At 34.0% G+C, this 25,589-nt stretch overlaps 1 protein-coding gene across 12 annotated transcripts in view; it reads right to left on the bottom strand.

Moving 5' to 3' along the window:
• LOC115223565 (rho guanine nucleotide exchange factor 28) overlaps positions 1-25,589 on the bottom strand; it is a 490,764-nt gene that overhangs the window by 13,829 nt on the left and 451,346 nt on the right. For 11 of the 12 annotated variants that reach the window (XM_036511308.1, XM_036511277.1, XM_036511280.1 and 8 more), the window contains 8 exons: positions 24,732-24,817; positions 23,485-23,674; positions 20,033-20,119; positions 16,814-16,986; positions 15,409-15,472; positions 3,439-3,591; positions 805-899; positions 161-406 (listed from right to left, as the gene is read on the bottom strand). In XM_036511308.1, the coding sequence (XP_036367201.1) occupies positions 161-406; positions 805-899; positions 3,439-3,591; positions 15,409-15,472; positions 16,814-16,986; positions 20,033-20,119; positions 23,485-23,674; positions 24,732-24,817 (1,094 nt within the window). The remainder of the gene's footprint in view (positions 1-160; positions 407-804; positions 900-3,438; positions 3,592-15,408; positions 15,473-16,813; positions 16,987-20,032; positions 20,120-23,484; positions 23,675-24,731; positions 24,818-25,589) is intronic. The other variant, XM_036511312.1, reaches the window with a different exon arrangement.

The following is a 25,589-nucleotide window of genomic DNA, read 5'->3' on the forward strand; positions in this document are numbered from 1 at the left end:
AAATGCCCCCAACTTTCAATTTTGTTCCACAGTTAAGCAGTCTTAGAAAAAATATAAATTATAGCATTATAGACTGTTTTCAATTTCTTTTCATACATAGAAGACAACAGAATAATTATATACATTCTAAAAGGATTTGGAAAAACAATGTTCTACTCACAAGGAAACTATGGAGAAAATGATAAATTTGTGCTGTATTCTGATCTAAAGCAGTTGGTGGTGGTGTCAAAACAGTTGAGGTATCTGGATTTGAAGGGACAGGCGGTAGATCAATACAGCTAACTAAGGCCATTCCTGCTAAATTAACTGGTTGATTATTTGTGTCTGTACTATCAAGTGTGTGATGTTTAGGAACCAAACTTTGAAGATAACCTGTGCTCTTTCGGTTGTTCATTTTCATGGAGTCCTTAAAAAATTAAAAGATAAAAATAAACATAATAAAATATGAGATTTTGAAATTGTACAAATTTCAAAACAAAACCCAACTGAATTCTACCAATTTTTTCCCCACTGATTTAATGCTTTAGCATTCAGATTACTCTGCCAAAACTAATGTTTATTTATTCACATTGTTTTAATGCAATTATTTTTAGAATGACATCGTAGGACAGGTGTGAGAGGTCAGATATGACTGCTTTGCACATAAAAAGTTTGGTAGTGTTGGAGAAAATGACAGAATTTTTATGAGGTTCAAAGAGATATAATATAAAAAAAATCTGGCTAAAAATTCAAAATGGCAGCCATCAAAATATTCTCAATAATATTAAGGATAAACAATGAAAACTGGTAGAAAGTTTATCTCACCTTAGAACCAGAGCTATCACTTTCATGTAGATTAAACATACTGGCACTGCGACCCTCCTGGTTCACATAAGAATGTGGACGTTTCTGACCAGGATCTAAATAAGAGTCATTTTAAAGAATTAAGACAAAGCAAAAAACAGTTTTAATAAACTTTGCATGAATATTTCTTCCTTTCCAGTTTATTTAGAAAACTCAAGTTCCCCCCACCCCACCCAACTCTGAGCGAGACTGCTTCGTTTTGTTTTTTCTATTTATTTATTTTTTTTTGCAGGGTGGGTTTCCTTTGTGGTAAACATCTCGTTTGAAACATCAACATACTGGTACCAAATTTTAAATAACTGCTTTAGAATTGTGAAAAATACATTTTTATAAAAATCAATGAATTCTTTGTGTACGCCCGTCAGCCCTATTATAAAAATATGCCTATTTTCTTATAAATTTTTCAATATTTTTGCAGAAGTTTCCAAGAACCAATAACAAATTCTATGTTTATAAACTTAAAATACTTACCAAAACTTTTTCAGAAATTATGCAAGAGAATAGCGTTATTAGGGTAGTTGTCTTTGTAGACACCAAAAATAAGAATTGAAACACAGTTCTAAATTTAAATTCTAGTTTCAGTATCATATTTGAAGATTTTATAATGACTTAAATATACATCTGATGTTTTTAAATTTTATAACAAATTAAGTACCTAAAAATATATTTTATTTTTAAGGGTTTTCTCTATAAATTTTCTATAGGATTTAGAACTAGCACTGTAAGTTATGACATTTCACTAAAAAATATGTTTATGTAAACAATGTGATCAAGAATAGAAAAATAGGTAATGTGTATATGCATATTTCAAGTATAATTGTCCTCTCATCAGTACCTCACCCAACCTACCAACTATTCAAGAACATATTGTTAAATATCCATTACGTTTAGTGATGTAACATAATTGGATGATCAATTTTCACTAAATATTTACATTATGGTAAGATTTATAATTCAAGAGAAATATCTTGTTAATAGTGCAGCAAATAAATAAGAGAGGACAAGTCCATGCCATAAAGCCTATGCATAAAACTGTCGATAAGCAGCTTTATTAATGAACAGCTGCAGTTCAGAAGAGCAAAGAAAGGAAAGTGAGAAGTGTCACTTTCCAGCAGTCAGACAGGTGCTAATAAAAAAAATGCATGCTTAGTGAGAAGAATATTTATTTGCTTAGAGAAATATCAGAGGTTCAAGAGAGAGAAATGTGAAGAAATAGGATTTGTGGCTATTTGGTGAAATATAAAAATAAAAACAGAATACATTCGTGAGAATCAACAAAATAGAAGAGAATGAGAATGGACATTCCTTCCTTGTTTTGGATACTACAAGAATATTCAGTGTAAAATTTTAAGTCACTATTCAGATATATTAACCAATAACTTAGAATTACTGAAAGTTTTGGGCAATTTACATTTAGAAATATTATTTTACTCACTGAATCAATGCTACTAGAATTATCTATGTTACAAAAAAAAAAAAAAAAATTGCCGTATAATTGATACACTATTAAAAATGGTTTTAATATTTTCATAAAATTTAATTAAGAGGATTAATGATGTTTATTAGTATATTATTACATTAGTAAAAAAACAAATTTTTTAAGCAAAAAAATAAATAAAAATAAAATACAGATAAAATTCACCAAGAACCAATTTGTTAGTGAAAACCCAAAAAAACAAATAATAGCAACAAAAAGAACAGTTATGCTTCGTTTCCGAGGAAATTGAGCAACTCCGAGGAAACTGAGCAACTCCATTACAGAAATGATCACTAGATTTAAAGGGATCAAAATTAAGAGTTAAACCAGGCAAAGCAAACCTCAAGATTTCGGTTTTAATGTTTAATTTATTCCAGATATTCATCAGAAATATCCAATGTAGCCAAAAGAGAAGATTGTAATAATGAATAAAATTTTAATTACATATTTACAGAATATCAATAATGATAATATATAGTGAGATCACTTCAGTTATGGAGTTTAATTTCATCGAAATTAGTTTCAAATACCAGCAGTTCAGCTTCAACCATACCCAACAGTTAACATGAACAAAAACAGAGAGAGAGAGAGAGAGAGAGAGAGAAATTTGGTGCTTAGAAAAAGAGAAAGAGAGAGAAAGAAAACCTTTCAAAAGTGTCACACATCAAAATGACTTATAATATTTGCAAATGTTTATTGATTTCATAAAAAATATCCAATGTAGAGTTTTCAAAAAAATCAAAATTCACAAATAAATTACGTTAAACATTTTGCAAAAGAAAACTAATTTCACATCTAACATAAAGTCTCTACTCCACATCCAGAAGCTCAAAGTAGATATCATAATTTGCTCAGTTTCATTTTTCAATACAAATAGAGAAAAAAAAAAAAGTGTTCAAACTATCGATACTACAACTGTCATCACAAATAACGGTAACCATCTACTCCCAGAGTGTGGTCAGTGTCAAGAGTAAGCAACAAGCAAGGGATCAGTGTTTTTTTTTTCAAGGTGCCAACATGCTTCGTTCTTTAAAGAGGAGGGGAAGAGCTTTGTGCAATTTCTTAAGTGACTTTTTTTCAGTTAGGTGTTAATATATATAACAGCAAGCAAACCTTACCTTTCCTTAAATCACTGTCAAAACCAGCAAATGTTTCTGCCCGTTTGGGCACAGCATGTGTGCTAATACTACTGCCTAAGTGCTCGGTGCCGCCCCCTACTGGAGACATTAAGCACGCACAGCTTTCCTGTAAGTCTTTTGTTAGCTTGGTAACTGAAGGACAACGGTAAATACTAGTCAGAAATGTAGGAAAATAAACTGCCAAAGCAACAAGACAGGGAATGGCTCTGGAATATCTTTTTTTTAAGCTCAATTTCCAAAGGCAAGAGGTGTTGGTAGGTACTAATTAGGATTTTATATATTCTATATATTTTTTTACCCTCTGAATTAAAGAAAAAAAACGTAAAACAGAAAAATATGCTTATCCTAAAACAACCCTGTTTTAAGGTAAGCGCTTACAATATGAGGGTTGGTTCGAAGTCATTTATTCCCCTCTATTTCTGAGTAGTTTCCCTGGAACATAAGATTTTTAAAACGTCTAGGATTGTAATTGTGCAGATATCCTGATATTTTCACTATGAAGGACTCCGTTTATTTAAACTAGTTTTCCTATAGACCCTAGGTCTGTTAACTTATATTCACGGGCCCCCAGCTTTGCGGACCAGAAGTTGGGAACCACTGATCTAGATAATCGAGGATTTCAACGCGCAGATGTGCGCGTTGGGGGCATTGAGTCTTGTCACCAAGTTCTTTGTTAAGATATTTTGGAAATGTCTTTTAGATTACCTATGGAAGATCGACTGATGATCATGATGATAATGATGATGAACTTAGGGATTTGGGCATGAAAGAATATGTTGCTAAAATGTAACAACAATAATTAACTTAACAAAATGAAATGGTCATTGAGAAAACTAGTCTAAACTAACAATTGTTTGAATCAAAACTACCAACCAGACATAGCATAAATGCAGCTTGCAATATTTTTAAACAAGCTGGCCTCCGTGCCGATGGCACGTTAAAAACACCATTCGAGCGTGATTGTTACCTGCGTTGCCTTACCGGCACTTGTGCTGGTGGCATGTGTAAGAAACATTCAAGGGAGGTCATTGCCAGTGGATTGGCTCCTGTGCAGGTGGCACATAAAAAGCACCATTTGAGCGTGGCTGTTGCCAGTACCACCTAACTGGCCCCCGTGCCGGTGGCACGTAAAAGTACCCACTACACTCTCGGAGTGGTTGGCGTTAGGAAGGGCATCCAGCTGTAGAAACACTGCCAGATCAAGATTGGAGCCTGGTGCAGCCATTTGCTTCACCAGACCTCAGTCAAATCGTCCAACCCATGCTAGCATGGAAAGCGGACGTTAAACGATGGTGATGATTGATATTATTATTAACATATAAAAATATATAAGGCAATGAGCTGGCAGAATCGTTAGCATCTTTCAGTATCTCAGACCAGAGCGATTTTATGGAAAATGTTCTTGTGCCACAAAGTTATTAGAAAATGAGATGCTTTCATGGAACAAAGACAGTAGAATACAAAATGCTGATTGATGAGTATCCATGGGGGGTGAACAGGACTTCATTTAAAAAGTGATTCAGCTAGATTGATAATCCACAACCATATCATCATGGATACAAATGATTAGGAGGAACTATGTCAATTAATGTGGTTTTAGATATTACAATTACATGTGACACACAAGTTCTAACTTTCAGAAAACGTTATTTAGACTGTGGTGACTCCTTCTTAATGTTATTATTATGTAACCTGAATAAACAAACTTAAATATAAGGGAAATTTTTTTAAAATTGTTTAAAGGGTTGAACCTAAAAATTGTCATTGACATTCACCTCAATAATACTTAATTTTCTCAGTACAACATTAGACCTGCCAAGAGTGCCCATTAAAATTGAAAGGATGTTATGACGTCTGGCACTCTGTGAGCCACGGCAGTGAGTGTTCCAGTTGATCCAATGAATGGAACAGCTCGACATAAATACCGTTCATGTAGTTCTCAGGGAGATTCAGTATGATACAGGAAGTGACAAGAGTTGTACCTGTAATTACAGGTACAACTCATTACTACTCACATTACACATCCAAAGATGTTAGCTCCCAACAATGGAGCAGCTAATATTACTAGGCTTATAGCAACACGTCTGCTTATTATAAATAAGGTCCTCAGATCGATTGTTATAGGATGATACAAAAATGCTGGTCCTATTAGGTCGGTCTGAGAGACTCAGGACAGAGAATTGCTAGATAAGTGAAAAGTATTATAGAAGAGCCTGAATGTGACAGAAATTTGATGCAATACCTTATTATAGTCCCCCCTTTTGTTTTCAATTCTAATAGAATTTAAATGAAGTTTCAGCAAAACTTATAGAATAGATCTTAGCTTAATATTTTATTTGAAAATTCAAACTACTTCCAGATTAAACAAACAGTTACATTGTTTTTACTCGCTACTTGACAATTTCTTTATGCTCAGGAAATTTATATTACCACAAGGTAGATTTCAGAAATATCATCTTTGTCAATTGACATCTTTATATATAAAAGTGAAGTTGTGTGTCTGTCTCCTCGATTTAGATTCCTAACTACTCCCACATTTTGGGGTGCAGTTTAACCAAAACCGGGTATCTTATAGTCGTGATTCATATCGAGCCCTTCTGGGTATTAGCGCGCGTCTACGATGAGTCTATGATTTAAAAAAAATTTACCATCAATTTTTCCCATTTTTAATGCATTTTTGGCATATATAAGGGAAGTAACTCTCTAAAAATTTATTATTAAATCTCAGAACGTAAAAAGCTACAGTAACACCCCCCCCTTTGTGGTTAGCCATATTGAGATGGCTGTTATACTTTACATCTCTAAAAATGCTTTATATAGTTATTTCCCTTACAAACCCGAGCAACGCCGGGCGATACTGCTAGTTAATACTAAAAACGAAAATTGTTTTCCTGGTTGTTTTACATTTGATGGCGATTTGCTTTTGTAGTTGTTGTTCCACTTTACAATGGGGAGTGTTATCATAGGGGAAATAACCCGTGTATAAATTTGATCCACTGAATTGCGTCCCTTACATCAACATCCACATGACTGATAACTCCACACAAGTCCCGTCATATCCGCACATGGTTCACAGTATTTTACCTACACAAGAACTTATATCATTATGTTAGATCTTTACTATAAACCACTTTCAAGCTGGCACAAAAGATCCGATTATTTACGTTTAACACGAATTAATTATAGCAAGGTAGAAATAGCCGCGGTTAATTAACGCGCATGCGAGCCCTTATACTTTAAACCTTGCAAAATCTTTTGTGACCACTAAAACAACCCCTTTTATCTTTGCCTTTTTGATATTCGCGTTTTTACTTTATCTGCAATTTACTTGAGTGATAAGTTCCAACTGTATTTTATAGTTGACTAGTCTCTCTAATGGGGTCCAGTTAATTTACAAAAAATAACTTGAGTAAAAGATTTTTTTTTTTTCAATTCTACCATGCTAACCATGCATTTACAGAGAAATTAGTATAGGTAAAATAAACTCCTAAAGAAAGTTTATCAAGAAAGCAACCATGCTGGGATAATGGTTTCAATATTTTTTAATCAATTAAATCTACTACTGGACATCATCTGATTAATTTATGAAACTATTCCAAAGTTTCTTCTTCTATTGAGTTAGTTTTCTCTTTAGAGAGTTATCTACCTGTAATGTTTGCTTTTTTTTTTTATTGTCACATGCGCGCGCACGTTCTCGCCTAAAATGGGATTTCTTCTACAAAACTTCACTCACCAAGCATTCGCCAACCTGAGGCCGTGGTGTTTGCTCGTAGTACCATGTCGAGGAATGAAACTCGCAACATCACCATTGTGAAGTGAATTCTCAACCATATGCAAATATGCTTGTGACGTTTAAATCTCTTTTTATCTTTTTATGAAGCTGGGTTTGACAGAAAGTCCATGAAGTGACGCGCATGTCAAAATAGTTAATAGTAGTAAACCCACACATAATACAAATTACTACTACTATCTGGGATAGCAGGAAGCAGACAGAGACTTTGAGGGCATTAATAAATTAGATGCAGCATCATATCATCTCTAGCAGATTAGTTAAGATTCAAGACTTCAAAGCTCTAGACATAGATAAAATAGCTGGGAGATAGTCGTGGAGGAAGTCCATGACCGGCTCAGATGGCTCATTTTTAGGGATTTCCATTCTCTATTATTTAAGAATTTCAATTGTAGTCATGCTATCCATAAAAGTATAGTAGCAAGATTAAAAGAAAGTATGGGAGATTTTATGGGAGACTGGCAGAAAAAAAAAAAAAAGTTTCCCTTTCATAGAAAAGATGCTAACTGTACAAAGAGTGTAGATGAAATTTTGCTATTGTGAAATATGGACACTGAGTATAAAATAACTGTTCTGAAAAGTACCTAGTATGATAAATAGTATCCATAACAACTGGACATTAAGGGTGATTTAAGAAAACCTGATCAGCTGAAATGGACATATAGTGTGAATGAATAATGAGAGCTGGGTACAAAGAACCGTCCTAGGTGGAGTCAATGAAAGAGGAAGTACAATAAAAATGTAAGATTAAGTGAAGTGATCAAACCCCTGAGATGACATACAACTGAGTGGTTGGTAACTGCCATACCGCAGATCTTTCCAACCCATCCTAGCATGAAAAGGGAAATATTAAGATGATGATGATGATATATATATATATATATGGACATAGTGAAGGTAAAGCTTCAAGAAGAGCAGCCATTCTGAATAAAAAGCGTGCAAAGGTAAGACATGGACTTTGCAAGCCACAGTAACACACCTAAGAGAGCAGCACCTTTAATTAAAAAGAAAGAAAGAAAGAAATTGACATAGTATAACCAGGACACTTTAGTTAATAATACCCAGCGTTCCTTGTGCTGGTGTCACAATAAAATGCACACAGGAAGGGAATCCAGTCAAATGAAAAAGGGGCCAAAATTACAAATACAGTGAAAAACCCTAATTGTATAAACAGTTCTAACACTTATGTTAATGCTGCTCCCTTTCTTCATCATCGAAAGCACTCACACTGCTATTGTTGTTCCTTTCAGATACAGAAATATCCCCTTTCTTATCAGGCACAAAACTCCAGGAGAGCCACAATTAGTGTTGGCAAGATGAAAGGTAGGTCTGCAGAGAGTGTAGAGATGTTAGAGCAGAGTTACAGTAGATTGTTATTAACGAGGCGGGGGGGGGGGGGCACAGTTATAGATTCTTGTAGTGGGGAATAACAGTCCTGGGGCATGTAGAGTGAGGATATTTTTGAGAAGATTAATCAAGCCTAGTCACAGGCAACACATCATTAGGGATCTCTGCATATGCTGTGTGCTTCTATTCAAGACTGACAGGTATGCAAAAGAATTGCTTTTATAAGGTAGACTATTTTGGTAATTAATAAATAACACAACCTCATTATCAGGGTTGCTGACTTTAAATGGACACTGGGCAACAACATTATGAATATTTGAGCATACATAGGCAGCGTGGATAAGGTATGACAAATGAGGAGAGTTCAAGGCTCTTGGAGTTCTGTGATACCAATGACCTAACCATTTGCAACATTAACGTCAGCAAAGCAACCAGTCACTAGGTGGCATACTGATGGTGAATATGCAAACCACAGAAACTTCACACTCACTGGGAAACTGAGTAGGGAGCTGGTTGTGAATATTAAATCTTTCCATGATGAAGGACGTACAACTCAACATAGGACTAACGATCAGTAACCTCTGGGCGAAAGCTAGATGGACTCAGAGATACAAGACAATCTACAGAATGATGTAGAAGCTGAAAGATTCCTCAGCCAGACATGGGTTCAAAGAAATACTAATTTATGCGGAATATGAGAATACAATGAAGACAGAATTATGGGGAAGTTTCTACAGGACAATCTGCTGCAAAGCACAGAGTAGATGCCTAGATGGAGTCAGTTTCCATCTAAGCAGAAGAATAGAATAGAGAGAAAGAAACGGCTGAAGGACTGAAATGATTGGGAAAAAGGGACGAGCAACGAACAATACTATGGAGCCAGAACAAAAGCTAGACATCAGCTATACACACACACACATGGTGCCCCCATAAACTATCTTTACATCTTCCACAATTTATTGCATCTACTTAATGCAACCAACTGAGCCCAAGTGGAAGGGTCAAATTTCAGAAAGATAATGATCAAGGGTTCATCTGATTCATGCAAGGCATGAAGAATAAAATTACATATAATTATGATGACGATAACGGTGATGATGATGATGATGATGATGGTGGCATACTATGTAGTACACTTCTGATTTGTCTTTTATCCACTTTTTCTCTCCGCTCATTTATACCTGGTCTTCTCACACACACTAACATAACACATTCAGTGTGGCATACTGCCTCATTTCTTTCCAGTTTCCACATATTCACTGTATATCTAATGCCCTTATTTCACTAATATGCAACATCACACAATCTGACCCTCACTCAGAAAAGAACCCTTTGTTGTCAGCACACAGGCATACTGACTGAATGTTCTAATATATTTGTTTTTGATACTCAGAACAGTGAATACACTGCCACATTAATTTTTAAGCCAAACACCTAACATTTACAACTAACTTCATACCAGCAAACCTCTCCAGTCAGATGATTAGCATATGCAGCCACATCAAACTATATTTGAGCTATATAATATTAGAAAAAAAAATTCTTGTCAATCCTAGTTTACATCTTGCACTTGGAAATTGAGCCAGGTGTAATGGGGAATGTATAAAGCATTGCAAACTGCACTACAAGGTAATTGTCATTGCATTAGGAAGATTCATTGCTGTTATTGAATAGAATTTGAAATCAAGTTCTTCACAAAAAGAGCCAATTTTTTTTTTCTACATATACTATCAATATTTAAGTAAAGGAAAAAAAGAAACAAAAATGAATTGACATACATAAATTAAATAAAATATATTTTAATATTATGTCAGAAATGTTGCAAGGACCATGCACAAGAGTCAAAGATGATTATTTTATGCTTAAAAAAAAAAATCATGATTATGTCCAGAGCCAAGTAAATTAAGTTAACAGTGGATCTTGAAGTACATAAATCTATAAATAATAATAGCATGTAAATTATTAGGTTGAAAATCCCTTTTGGAAAGAAAATGTTGAAGGCTGCCTTTGAGACCCATATCTCCTGTTGACATGCCAGGCACTTTACCATTGGACCAAAGCAATTCTTTGAATTTCACTCTTCATTTTAGAAACTTTATTCCTACCAGTGAGAATTGTTGACAGCATAAAAATTTATAATCATTCAAGAGAACCTGGAATAATTCTTTTTTGGAATAGTGGTTCTCAAAGTACATATAAAAAAAAAAAAGTAATGACTCCTTCGGTCACAAATGAAGAAAGTTACCCTCCAAGGCACAAGTGTGGACAAAGTTGTTTATGGAAACCCAGGAATCATTCAAGCATACAAACTTCCTCTCTCCACACCACTGATGTTATCCAAGGGAAAGGCAAAGGGGCCAATACAGCTTGGTACCAGTGACATCGCAACTCATTTCTACAGCTGAGTGAACTGGAGCAACATAAAATAAAGTGTCTTGCTCAAGAACCCAACACACAGCCCAGTCTGGCAATCAAATTCCCAACATCATGATTGTAAGCCTGATGCTTTAACCACTGAGCCATGCGCCTCCACATCTCAAAGTACATAACACTATATATATAATATTTATAATAACATATAAATATTTACATGCTGTTGTTATTTTTGGTTTTAAATGCTCTGAGATCCCTTGTTTCATAAAAGAATTTATTTCAGGTTCTCTTGAAAGATTATAAAATCTTATGAAGTCAACAAATTAACCTTTATTATCTCTAAGTTGAGATAGTTTAATAAATAAGCAAAAGATTTTCGATATTGTTAATATTTCAAAATTCAATCAATACCTAAAGGTAGATATGTTAATTTTATATATTATCTAAGTTTGTTTGTATTTTTTTGTACTTAGACACATCTTGTCTACTTAATTTAGAAAGCTGGAATTTGGTATTTGGTGTGAAATAGATATTTTCTTTCAAATCTGAAGTTGCTTAGTTAGCCCATTTTTTGATCTTCAAAATAAATATTGCATGTACAAAAATGTATTCCTGTTAAATAAAATTAAAATTATCATAGTTTAACCAATATATGTTTAAAGGAAGCTCAGTAAAGAGAGCATGGTGAAGATGTTCAATAAGTTATTTATGATTGATTTCCCCCCCCCCCCCTATATACATACAAGATTTGATTCTCGAGTCAAGAAAATGTGATCATGGGAAATGCATGCCTCTCTCAGAAGCATGAAACATGTAAATGAAATGAGATGATTACAACTGATACAATTAGACTGCAGAGCAATCTTGTTCAAAGCTTACCTGTATTCTACTATATTTTACTACATAAATGTTCAATTCATTATAAAAATTCATTAACATAATCTAAATTATCATTAAGATATCATAAGAGTGTCATTGATACTATAACCTCCTTTCACACACCAAAAGCTAAAAACTACATATTCTCTTTATAACATTTTCCCCATATATCTATTTAATGGATTATAAATTATGCAGTTCAGTTGAAATATGAACAGATTTAATTAGTCAAGTCTTTTATTTTTGAAATAAATAAAGCTGTTAGGGATAACGAGCTATAACAATTAACTGATATGCTAACACTAAAGAGACTTCATGATGTTTGCTTTCAAACCATGTTTCCACATCTTGAATATGTTGCTGTTATGGTAGTTCAACTCTTTGTCTCTCTAATCATCTTCTTGAGAGACCAAGTTGAAAAGTGTCTGAAGACAAATGGAGAAAATTACCACCACAACAGAATGTTGTCTCAGCAACACACCCAAGATGAAGAGGAAAGGCCCAAAACATGAACATCAACATAATCTAAGAAAAATAGAGATATGCCAGCAAGGAGAGTACATAAAATACTGGGAAAACATACATAACATAATTCTTTCATTAGATAACATAACTAAAACGTGAAAAGCAAATAGTAGCAGACAGGAAGAACTCAGAGATAATACAAGAAAGAAAAAATTTTAAACTTAAAACTATTCTGTAAAAATATAACCATGCTAAAATTATAGAAAGGTTTTAAAATACCAAGCTAGGGAATAAATTGATCAAGAGTATTTACATACAACATGGATTTAGAGCAGGATTTTCAATCTGATGATACGTATTCAGGATAGGCTACAAGCTCAGGGTAGGTTACATTCAAATGACACTTGATACTGTACTTCAATGGCTAAGTTTCACTCAGATACAAAGAGTGTACAAGCAGTGCCAACATTTGCCAAAGCTGGCTATCTAGTAAAAGATGAATTTTAGTGAAGTTATTAAGCTTTTTGTTGTTGTTGTTTTTCCTGATCGACGATGTACTTTTATATGGGCACAACCTTTAATTATTGGTGTATGTATTCCACACTATTAATTCTAAACACAAATTCGAGATTGGAGATGATATACAGAACCCAGTTTTGCAAAATGAAAATAACATACCATATTTTTCAGACCTAATTTACAATCAAAATAGGTGGATTGATTTACATACCAAATTGAATTTAGAGGACCAAAAATTCCACGTGAAATGCAGCTGGATTTAAAAAGGTAGTGGCAATATCTGAATGGTTACACTATATATTTACAACTTGCATACTGGAAAATAACATACTTATATGTATTTCTTCCCTTTATACATAGAACATTCTTAAAGAACTTTCACTAGTTTGGAAGAGTGCGTCTACCTCTAAATGTACCTGAGCACTGTACACAATAAGTCCATTATTATCAATCTACGTAATAGCCACAATGTAATTATCTGAAGAGTTATTTCCCTTCATTTAAAAAACAAACATTTTGTGGGTGCACCTTATAGAAAGGCACTGATAACTCTTTAGTCTTTGTATCCTTTTAAACTACCAATAACAAACGAAGAACATTGGTAATTTCCACTGATTACCATTAAAAGAGGAACTTACTGAGACTGAATAAAGATAATATTGAAACAATTGTAAATTAAAAATAAAAGTTCCTATTCTTTTGATAATAAAAAAATGTCCAACTCTGATCTTAAATAGAAGAACTGATTGTTAGCACATATTCAAAACTTTTATTCATTTCATCCCAATTAGCCCTGCCATCTTATAGCAGAAAAAAAATAATATATAAAAAACGAAACATTTACACTGACCACAAAATAATAATCAATTCATTTTTTAAATATATTGGAAATGTGTAAACTGTCTTGAAGGCAGTTTATTGTGTGTAGCTCCAAGATATATAATGAAGCGATTAAGGATTACTCAATATATGTTAATCAGATAAACTCTTCACAATGAAACTTTGCACAATAACAAGTGGGAAAAAATTTTCAGAGAATATCTATTGAGCTTCTAGAGAAAAAAAAAAATCTACATGAAACAAAGAATGAGACCAAAAAGGCCAATATTGTAGAAATTCCACTCTCCAACAATTGAGAATGAGGGAAAAAATGAAACTGTTATATCTGGTACCTTTGAATGTTATTCCGAAAGAAAATTATTGTTGATTTTTATTTTTTTTTTTTGGAGCTGTGGCAAAAGTGTCAATAAGCATATATTTCAGAGAAAAAAAAACAAAAGAAAATCTATACATAAAATAGCATTTCAGTTGATAGATAACCTGAAAGATACAAATTTAGTAAGAAAGATACACACACAATGTACCTGAAACTGATTTTGTATTTCATAATTTTAAGCTGTATATACACAAATAAAATAAAAATCATTGAATTTAAAATGCATTTTTTAAGAAATGAAAGCTCCCATGTGTTTGTTTATTAAATAATTTATACGTAATTCTCATGATAATTTAATACGTTCTAATATACTAGAAATATTCGTAAACAGGTTTATGATGTAGAAAAAAAATGATATTTTTTTTCTACATTATTAACTTAAGAAATCGTAATAAAAAAAAAACTAATAAAATATTTTATGGAAAGCAAAATTACAAGCTATCAAATACAAATTTCAGTTCACTCTATTCTAGTGGTACTAAATGAATTAAAACTTTGAAGTATTTAGAATGACAACTAAAACAATTTCCAAGACAATTCAGAAAAGTTAATGTATATAGGCATAGGAGTGGCTGTGTGGTAAGTAGCTTGCTTACGAACCTCATGGTTCCGGGTTCAGTCCCACTGCATGGCACATTAGGCAAGTGTCTTCTACTATCACCTTGAGCCAACCAAAGCCTTGTGAGTGGATTTGGTAGATGGAAACTGAAAGAAGCCCGTCGCATATATATATATATATGTGTGTGTGTGTGTTTGTCCCCCAACATCATTTGACAACTGATGCTGGTGCGTTTATGTCCCCATAACGTAGCAGTTCGGCATAAGAGACCGATAGAATAAGTACTAGGCTTACAAAGAATAAGTCCGGGGGTCGATTTGCTCGACTAAAGGCAGTGCTCCAGCATGGCCACAGTCAAATGACTGAAACAAGTAAAAGAGTAAAAGAGTGTCCCAGTAATGCTATGCCACAGCCTCTTGCTGAAACCAATAATGGAATATAATTATAAGTGTAAAACTAAAAAAAATTACACGATGAGTTTTAATTTACAGGTTCAATCTCATCATGCTGATGAAAACTTTAGAATGCAGAATTCTCTAAATATTACATTTGTCTAAGACTTAACAGAATTCTCTTCGAGACTAAATTACAAACTTCGTAACAACACTTTCATGTAGCAGAACATGGTTAAGATGGCTTAACAAAAAAGCAACTTTACTTTGGTCAAGAAGTGAGTCTTTTATTTACCAACTAAAATCAAATCATATTTTAGACAATTTCATAACTTTTCCATACATTTCTAAACATTGATCGAATTAGAATTAGGTGATAGAAAAAAATAAATACATAAAAACAACTTACTTTCTTTCAAGGCATACTGAACATATTCATTCTCTAGTCCATCGTCTTTCAAAGGATGTTTTTCCTACAGAATCAAACATAGGGAATTAATTTAATAAGGAAAACATACTATAAACAAAAATCTGTAAGGAAATTTATTAAAAAACAAAAATATATATAATTCTTCTGAAGAATCCAATAGTAACCATTTTTGGTGAGAACACCATTATTGATGTATTATGATGCATAATCTATGCACTAACTCTGAAAAATTAGAAATAATCCAAGTTCTAATGAGATAAATCAGAAAATAAACAGAAAGCAACTGCTAATCCTTGGGAGGTGTGGAAATTTGCTGTACTTGATAAGACGCATTGAGCTAAGTGAAACAGCTGTCTTCCAACACATACAGGCTTGTGCTTTCAGGTGCCAGTTCCACTTAAAAAGCATCCATGCTGGAGCTGTGTTAACACACCCATGCCAGTGGCACATGAAAAGCACCCAGTACACTCTGTAGAGTGGTTGGCATTGGGAAGGGCATCCAGCCATAGAAACCATGCCACAACAAACAGTTGGAGTCTGGACAGCTCCCTGCTAGCTAGCTCCATATCAAACTGTCCAACCCACACCAGTACAGAAAGCCAACGTATGATGAGGGTGATGATGACTACTCTTTTTGCGTTTCAAAGTGAGCAGGGTGGCTTAGGCCAAGGTGTGTCTAAAGCCCTAGGTCTTGTAACACCTGAGCCTAATCTGCTTTCCATGGTGAATATATGACTGAGATTACAACCCTCCCCACTGAATGCGACAACAATCCATCACAGGGTTAACTCCCCAGCCATGGCTGGAATCTATTTGCAGCTCAGTGGAATGAAGAAATGTGGGAATTATGTGTTTCTCAAGAACACAAGACACCGACCAGTCCAGGAATAGAAATCTCAGTCGTATGACTGTGAGTACAACACCCTAACCAGAAGCTTCCAGAAGCAGTGAGGTGCCATGCAAAAAGTACATAGTCAAAATGAGATGATTTGCCTAGGAAAGTATCTTATGGATAGTTGGTTGCTATAAAGAGGCTCAAGGAAATTATCTCAACTTCATCTAAGGAAACAAAATGAAGCAAATGATATTTTTAGAGTCTTAACTCTTAAGCATTCAGCTGATTCTGTCAAACACAGTGCTTAAGTATTCAAGTTATTTTGAATGAATAAGGCATTATTTCATAGCTTTGAGATCTTGAAGATGTGATGGTTTGTCTTCAAAATGACACTGTAGGGCAGGTGTAAAAGGCCAGATCTGACCAATTTGAAGATAAAACAGGTAGAATATTTTGGCCAGATATGGCCAGTTTAAATGTTAAAGGGTAACCTTAATGGTCAAATAAAGCAGATGTATGCAATATTGAATAGAAATAAAATATACGCACCATAGCTTCAGCTAAATTAGTCGAAGCTGATGACAACGTAGAGGTGTTTGGTGAGGAACTAACAATGGTGGGAGCTCCGTCATCATGGGACAATAACTCTGCATACTGAACTAGAAGACACTTCTTATCATCACAACATTTGATTATTTGTTGATCTAAGGATTTCATTGTTTCTAAAATAGAAGAAATTGATGAATTAGAAATTATTGATAAAATGGTTGGAGTGTTAATAGTTAAAGATAATACCGAAATTGTACACACACACTCACACACTTTAACATATGCTAGAGATTTACGGAGGTAATCAATATACAAAATGACAACTATTGTATATTTGAAATCAGACACACAGATATACGTACAAACATTATTTTAATTAGGTTAGATTGTTTGAAATCCAGATATTAGCTGTTAACTTGTGAGTATATAACAGTATCATGCAAGTAATTAGCAAGTTGAACATGATAAGAACAATAAAAGATATACTAACAAAAACTGAAGACTTCATACCAATATATCCACTTAACATCTAAAGAACTCATAAAATAAAAGGTTCTGTTGAAAAACTTTATGAAATTATAGATTTTTCTCAAAGTTCTTTTCCTTGATATTGTATGATCAAAACAGATTCAATGAGATTCACTGGCACATAGGAAACAAAAGAAACGAAACTTGTGAACAAATTCTTTTTAAAAATAGTCTGTTTTGAATGAAACAAAGAAAACTAAAAGGGAAATAAATTTTACTAGAATAAACTAGGTGATGTATCAAATTCAATTTTATTCAAGATGTAACAAATGAAATGTATTAAAATACAATAATCCGATTATAATGGAAATATCAAAACATTTTAATAAAGGTAATTTTTAGATGTATATGGAAGAAATCTGAGAAACTGTGTAACATTCTAATCAGAAAGGGAGTGATGTCAGAACTGAAGTGTAAAGTGTTTGCAGTATGTGTGAGAAGTGCTATGATTTATAGAAGAGAAACGGAGCAGCAGTGATGACTGGAAAAACTGAATGGAAATGGTTTGAATTGACTTGCAGAGTATCACTGAAAGAGAGTAAGAAATGTCAAAGAATGAAATGTAGAGAATGCTGGGTCTAGTGCCACTGAGGGAAGTGGTGAAAAGAAATGGGATGAAATAGGTAAGTCATTTGCTAAAAAAGGATAAAAGTCACTGGGTGAGAGGTGTTAAAATTGAAAGTGAATGGAAGTGGAGGAAGACTTAGAAAGATACAGACGAAGATGATAGGGGAAGAAATAGGGGCAAGAAGGTTGATGAGGGGCCTACAAAGGATAGGACAAAATGAAGAATGGTGTAATGAGCCCTGCTAGGGAAAATGGTCATTAAAACACATGCATTGAGATGAGTTCTGTAATTCACCAAAGACTGAAGTAAGGTATATTAAGCAAGTCAATATGACAGAGGCCACTACTCTCAATACTCTACCTACAAGAGCATTTGAACTCAGCACTGCAAGAACCACTCAACAATTTCAGTTCAGCAGTTCTTATTTACAGCAAAAAGGCTAAGGCCATTTTCTAGTAAAACGTTTTGGCCAGGTGTGTGACAAACTATAAACTATTAAATTCACAGCTGATTAGCTGTTATACCATTCACTCAATCGTCAAATTACTTTAGGTTAAATCTTAAGGTTATAATCTCTAACCATATGAAAGACCATAGATAAATAATTTGCAGTTTTAACTCATTAATAAATAATTTATTAAACTAAACTTATCCTTCTCCTTCCCCCACACACATACAAAAAAAAACTTCAAAACTAATGTAGGTAATAGTTTAAGGAAACAATAGTTTGAATTTAAAAGAAATTTTTATTGTGATGAAATACATTTTATATATTCTCCACATAAACTATACAAAGAACTTGGTATATGCATCGAAAATAAACATGTCAACTTGCATTTTTATTTATATTCAAGAAAGTTGTATTTCATTATTTAAAAATAATGAATTAAGATTTGTTGACATCGAAAGCAAAATTTGTCCAAAAATCAAAACAAATACACAAATATGAAAGTAGTGAGGTCAGAGAGAACAAGAAAAAGAAACACAGAGAGAAAGAAAGAAAGAAAGAAAGAAAGAAGAAAAGAGATAGTGTGCTGTGTGTCTATGTACTATACATAAAAATAGTCAATCAACTAACGAAAATATCACACAGAAGCAAAGGTGCTGTTGAAAGTATAAAGTAAAATCATTTCAATTAGAATCAATAAGTAATTCACAACCAAGCAAAACTGTTTACTTAAAAACACACACAACTTAATGAGAGGATGAATTAATTTTTATTAGAAGTGATGATTTATGTATGAAATTAACAAATCTGACAAGGACAAGGAAAAACATTTCTTAAATGATCTGCTATAAAATCATGGTTAACAACTGAAAACTATTTTAAAATAGAAGATAAAACCCTTCCAATGAACATTCTAATTATCAAAAAATAATCTATATAGCTTCACTACTAATCAGTGTTTTTATGTTTTAATTTTAAAAGTTTCATAGCAATAAGAAATTTTAATCACTAGAGTAAACCTAAAAGTACAAAGTTTTTATTGTAAAACTAATGGAAGTAATATATATAGGAACCAATATATAAGATGTATACAATCAGTTGTTGAACCTTTAATAACAGATAATAAATGTGATCGATTAAAACAACTTATAATTTAAAAGAAAAAGCAATAATTGGTTATTCCGTTATCAGTAGATATAAATTGATAAAAGTTCTGAAGTTCATTAAGTGAACAAAGCTAAAAGATAAAAATGCAAGAAAAAAAAAATAGATATTTAAATTATGAAGTAACTTAGAAACAGCACTTTTGTTCCAAGATGACGTTTTTTTAAATTGTGACAACGAAACATCTACGAAACAATTTGATTGCAAAATCAATACAAATCTAACATGTTCATATACCAAGTAAAAGAAAGTTTTTGTTTCGAAATGAAAACTATATGGAGCATATACCACAGACAGGTATGCAGTATGTAAAAAATAAAGATACATATATATATATATATATATCACCAATTTATTTTGCTTATGTCTCTAAACTTTCCCACTTATGATACCCCAAAATTTAGAAATTTCTTAAAAACATTTTTCGATATTGCAAACAATTTTTCTGAAAATTTAACCCAAGTCTGGGAAGGAGTAATGTGATTGGAAGAAGAAGATTTGGTAGATTTACCAAATAATAGCCGTATTCGTTGTCTTCTAATCTCCATGATTTTCTGTTCTTCAGCTTTTTTAAATGATTGTGTAGCTTCCACTGGAACTAGAAGAAAAAAATAATAACCATGAATATAATGTTATTTAATATTAAACCAAAACAAATCAAAGAAGTCAAAAATACCCCAATGCTTTCAAACAATATCTCAACAGATTTCTTCAAGGGATACCAGACAAATCACTTCCGCCTGGATACATCTCAGTCATCAGCAATTCCCTACTTGAAAGGGGCCATATCACACAACTTGACTTAAAAATGACTTAACAGATTCTATCAGCTATTAAGTTAGGCATGGCCTGGACCCTTTTTTCACTAAAACATTTGTAAGTTTATGCATGTTTACTATCTTCTGAAACAAGCAAAAGAAGAAATAGCATACCGTAAAAACCCATGTAATTTGCACACCTATGTAATTTACGCAGGTGATTTTCAGAATGAAATTTGTTAAAAAAAGCTTCTACACATGTAAAATTTGCATCCAAAAGTTTTCAGAATTGCTGATGTGGCAAGGGTAAAGAAGGTTTCCTATTTAGTTGCATTTAGCAGAATTTCACTTCCTCATGATTAGATTTTCTTAAATTTTCATTAAATAAAAATAAATTCTATTTAACAAGTATCACATTAAAAGCTATTAAATTACAAAGTGTTTGTGTTGTTTATGATACTAGCGAGCACTGTGCATAGAACATGGGTGTTAAATGATTATGGCTGGATATAAATGGAATTCATTTACAACAATCATGCCATGTCAAGACAAAGAGACTCACGCACACACATGTATGTGTGTGTGTGTGTATGTATATATGTGTATATATATATCATCATCATCATCATCATTTAACGTCCACTTTCCATGCTAGCATGGGTTGGACGATTTGACTGAAGTCTGGCGAACCAGACTCCAATCTTGATCTGGCAGAGTTTCTACAGCTGGATGCCCTTCCTAACGCCAACCACTCCGAGAGTGTGAGGGTGCATGGCCTAGTGGTTATTGTGTTGGACTCACAACTGTGAGATCGTGGTTTCAATTCTTAGACCTGGTAGTGTGTTGTGTTCTTGAGCAAAACACTTCATCTCACGTTGCTCTGCGATCCCTTCAGCACATGACACGTGGCACACAGTGCACATGCTCAGAAAATGTAGATTTGATGGAGAGAGGGAGCTATTGTGCAGCATGAACATTTGCTCACTATAAACAAATCATTTGTGCAGATTGTTCAGCAAAGGCTGAATTGCTCATGTTGTCTTCAACAGGAATCTATATGTATACACATACACACAAACAGATTTCTTTTAGTGTCCATCAAACAAATGCATTCACAAGGCTTTGATAAGTACAGAGCTATACTGAAAGACCCTTGCATAATATGACACAGTGGGACTGAACCTGAAACCATGTGGCTGGGAAGCGAACTTCTTACCACACAGCTACATACTATCAGTGTGCCAATAGTTTACACACGCAAGCATGTATCTGACTCGTACACTGTTCGCTTTACAGACATTTGTACATTACTGCATATGCTTTATACGCACTTTTTGATAAGTTGTGGTGCACCTGAGCACTCTATACTAATTTCAGTCACAGGACTGCAGCCATGCTAAAACTCAACTCTGAAGTTTATATGAACCCCAGTGGCGTATTTCATCAATCCCTATTTATAAAATAGTAGATGCTAAGCTAAGAATTTTACAGTCATATAACAATTAGCCACCTAATTTTAATAAACCATGATCAAATTATTTTTTTAATCTAAGCCAATGTGGGAGCTTGTGTGGTTGCTAAACATGCTAAATTTCCAAATTTCCCTCAAAGCCTCCCAACAAACTAAAAAGCTAAGAATGTGGTGGATAACATAGTCTGAAAAGAAAGTTGAGATGGTCACAGCTGGAACGGCTTTGCTCATGGAGCTTCTATTTTACAGCCAAACTATCAAAAAAATAACCAACAAAACTATTTGAATAAAAGTTTTATAATTTGGACCTGCCTTCTGACTAAATCTATATATATAAAACTCTAGTTGTGTGAGTGTCTGTCCCCTTCGATTTAGATTCCTAACTCCTCCCACATTTTGCGGTGCAGTTTAACCAAATTCGGGTATCTTATAGTCGTGATTCATATCGAGCCCGTCTGACTATTAGCGCGCGTCAACGATGAGTCTACGATTTTAAAAATAATTTAACATTATTTTTTATTCCATTTTAATGCATAAAATGCATCGTATGTCGATGGCGGCGGAGTTGGCGTCCACGCTCACACCTGCACCTGTTTGCTTCTCCCCCTTCCCTCCCTTGTGAAGCTGTGGGGAAGGGAGTGTAAAGAAATCAACGTCGTAATGCGTTGTGAAGGAAACCAGCGTTCTTTTAGAACAACGACTTCATGGCTTGAAGACACCAAAACAGAAATGGCTAAGAAAGCCCGAATTTATAAGGGAAGTAACTCTCTAAAAATGCTTATATAGTTATTTCCCTTACAAACCCGAGCAACGCCGGGTGATACTGCTAGTTAAATATATAAAAAAAAAACTATTTAAAATTCTTCAATATTTTTATCAAAATAAAATAAAATATAGGTGCAAGCATAGTTGTGTGGTAAGAATCTTTCTTCTCAACCATGTGGTCATGGGTTCTGTCCTACTATGTAGAACCTTGAGCAAGTACTTTCCACTTTAGTCCTGGGTCAACCAAAGCCTCGTCAATGAATTTGCTAGGCAGAAACTGGAAGTAACCCAACATAGATGTGTGTGTGTGAGTGTATAGTTATGTGTGTAAAGGTGTGTGCGTGTGCATGTTTCTTTGTATTTGTCTCCCACCTCTGCTTGATAACAAGCGTTGGTTTAATTCTATCCCTGTAACTTAACGGTTTTGCAAGAGATTGAGAGAGTAAGTCCCTGGCTTAAGAAAACAATAAATACTGTGGTCAATTCATTTGACAAAGATTCTTCGAGGCAGCGCCCCACCATGGCTGCAGTCTAATGATTGAAACGAGTCCAAGACAAAGGATAAAAGATGAATATAAGATGGAAATGAAGAATACAATGAAATTGCTTCCCAACCACATGGCTCTGGGTTCAGTCCCACTGTATGGCACCTTGGGCTGAGCAAAGCCTTGTGAGTGGATTTGATAGACAGAAACTGAAGGAAGCCCGTTGTATGTATATATGTGTGTGTGTGTGTGTGTGTGTGTGTGTGTCTGTGTTTGTCCCCACACCACTGCTTGACAACTAGTGCGAATGTCCCCATTACTTAGTGGTTCAGCAAAAGAAATTGATAAAATAAGTACTAGGCTCAAAAGATAAGTCCTGGGGTCGATTGTTCAACTGAAACCCTTCAAGGCAGTGCTTCAGCATGGCCACAGTGAAATGACTGAAAGAAGTAAAAGAATAAAAAAAGGAATTAAATAAATTTACCATCTCGAGGACAGTGGCTCACAGCGTAACTTAAATGATGTATCCATGATTTCATGTCTTCTGTAGATTTACAAACCAGTTCATACATTTCGGGTGCCGTTTGTCTTTTCGAGATCAAATAGATGCCTTTGCAGTCTTTGGTATCTCCCTTTTCTCTAACAAGCAGTTCATATAATGGAATTACACAAGACTGAAATACAAGAAGTTAATATTTAATGAAACGGATTTTGAAATATTAACACCTTAAATGGTGGGAAAGTGTTGAATGAAAAGGTGTACGAAATCAACAAAAAAAACAAAAAAAAAGTATCTCTCTTTTTTTTAAGGATAATTCAACTATCTATTTATATAGTTATTGATATATCTGTAGATCTATTTATCTACATTCCTTTTCTGTTGATTTATGTATCTGTCTTCTCTCATCGTTTAGCGTCCGCTTTCCATGCTAGCATGGGTTGGACGGTTCAACTGGGGTCTGGGAAGCCAGGAGGCTGCACCAGGCCCAGTTTGATCTGGCAATGTTTCTACGGCCGGATGCCCTTCCTAACGCCAACCACTCCATGGGTGCTTTTTACGTGCCAGATGAGTCTGGCAAACGGCCACGATCGGATGGTGCTTTTTACGCGCCACTGGCACGGGGGCCAGGTGAGGCTGGCAAATGGGCATTTAACCCTAATAAAGAATAAAAAACAAAATGGATACATGATAGTGCCTCAGCATGGCCACAGCCTTTCAACTAGAACATGTAAAAGAATGAAAGAGTAACATCCATAGCTATTTGCTAAGGTTATTTCACTTTAATACAGCGGGTGTCCATATGCTTCCATCAGAGTCAATCCCCTAAAGGCACAATGGATTAAGTGGCACTTTGCTCTATAAGAGCTTTATCAGTTGTTTTATCATGTCATCTGCTCTATAAAATGCATAAAACAAACTACACACAACTTTTGCAAATATATGCAATGTAGAAAGCTTAATGATATTACAAAAAGAGAAAGGTATTATGTGTTTTGTGTTACCATACAAGGCATGGATGTGTAAGAATCTTTTTATAGTCACAAACTAAAGTCTTACAAATTCAGTTTTTCTATTTCTGTGAGTTCTTATATCAAATGATAGAACAGACTGCCATTTTAGATATCAAGTATACCTGATACTTAATTTGCAGTTTGTTGCAGTGATGTGACAAGATTAAAAATAATACCATTAGGTTTGAAGAGAAACAAGGAAAAGAGTGAAAGACAAACCTTGTTATCTTGCATTGTGAAAGTATATTTTTGATTATTTTCTTGCATAAGAACAATGAGATCAGTTAATACCAGAGCTGTTACATCTGAAAATATATTAATATATAACAAAGTTAGACCAGACAAGGTTCTATACAACATAATATAATCAAACTGCTTTGCAATATATTATATACAGTTTATATAATTCCCATTTATATAACAAATACAACATTTATTAAAAAAATTTTTATTTTAATCCTTTTAAGAATAGGGTAACCAAAATTTACTAACTAGAGATATTGGATAACATATTCCTTAAGAAAATAAGCACAACTGGAGACCTTAACTACTAAGTGTGAAGATCAATGATCAATAGGAGTTGGGTTGGTAGCTCCTATAAATTACCAATTGTACCCAGCTTTGCTACAGCCATGACCAACATCTTCACCACTATGATGACATTTGCTACTGTTGCCTACCAGCACCATGTTCTCACCATAACTACTGCCAAAATATACACAACCACCATATATACACAAAATATACACAACAGACAGTGAAGTTGACTACCACTTCTGCCAACCTACAGCTGGCTGTCCACCCACTGTGACCTCTACAGTCACCAGCAACACCATTTCTGGAGAACTGTTGCTGCTATCATATTTGCTGAACAAACCAGGGTCACTGGCCTCACAGTAATCTGGATGGTAAGGTTTACATTGGCCCACATTTGTAAACCGTGTCCTTTGTGCAAGAAATATAGAAAGGTTACTCAATGTTGCTTTTTGCACTGTTAGAAGCTCTTCTTTTTTTTTTGTTACTTTACTACTATTTGTGTCAATGGTTTGTCAATTTGTATTACACATACTTGGAACT

The sequence above is a fragment of the Octopus sinensis genome, linkage group LG2 (genome assembly GCF_006345805.1).
Source record: "Octopus sinensis linkage group LG2, ASM634580v1, whole genome shotgun sequence".
Classification (NCBI taxonomy): Eukaryota; Metazoa; Mollusca; class Cephalopoda; order Octopoda; family Octopodidae; genus Octopus; species Octopus sinensis.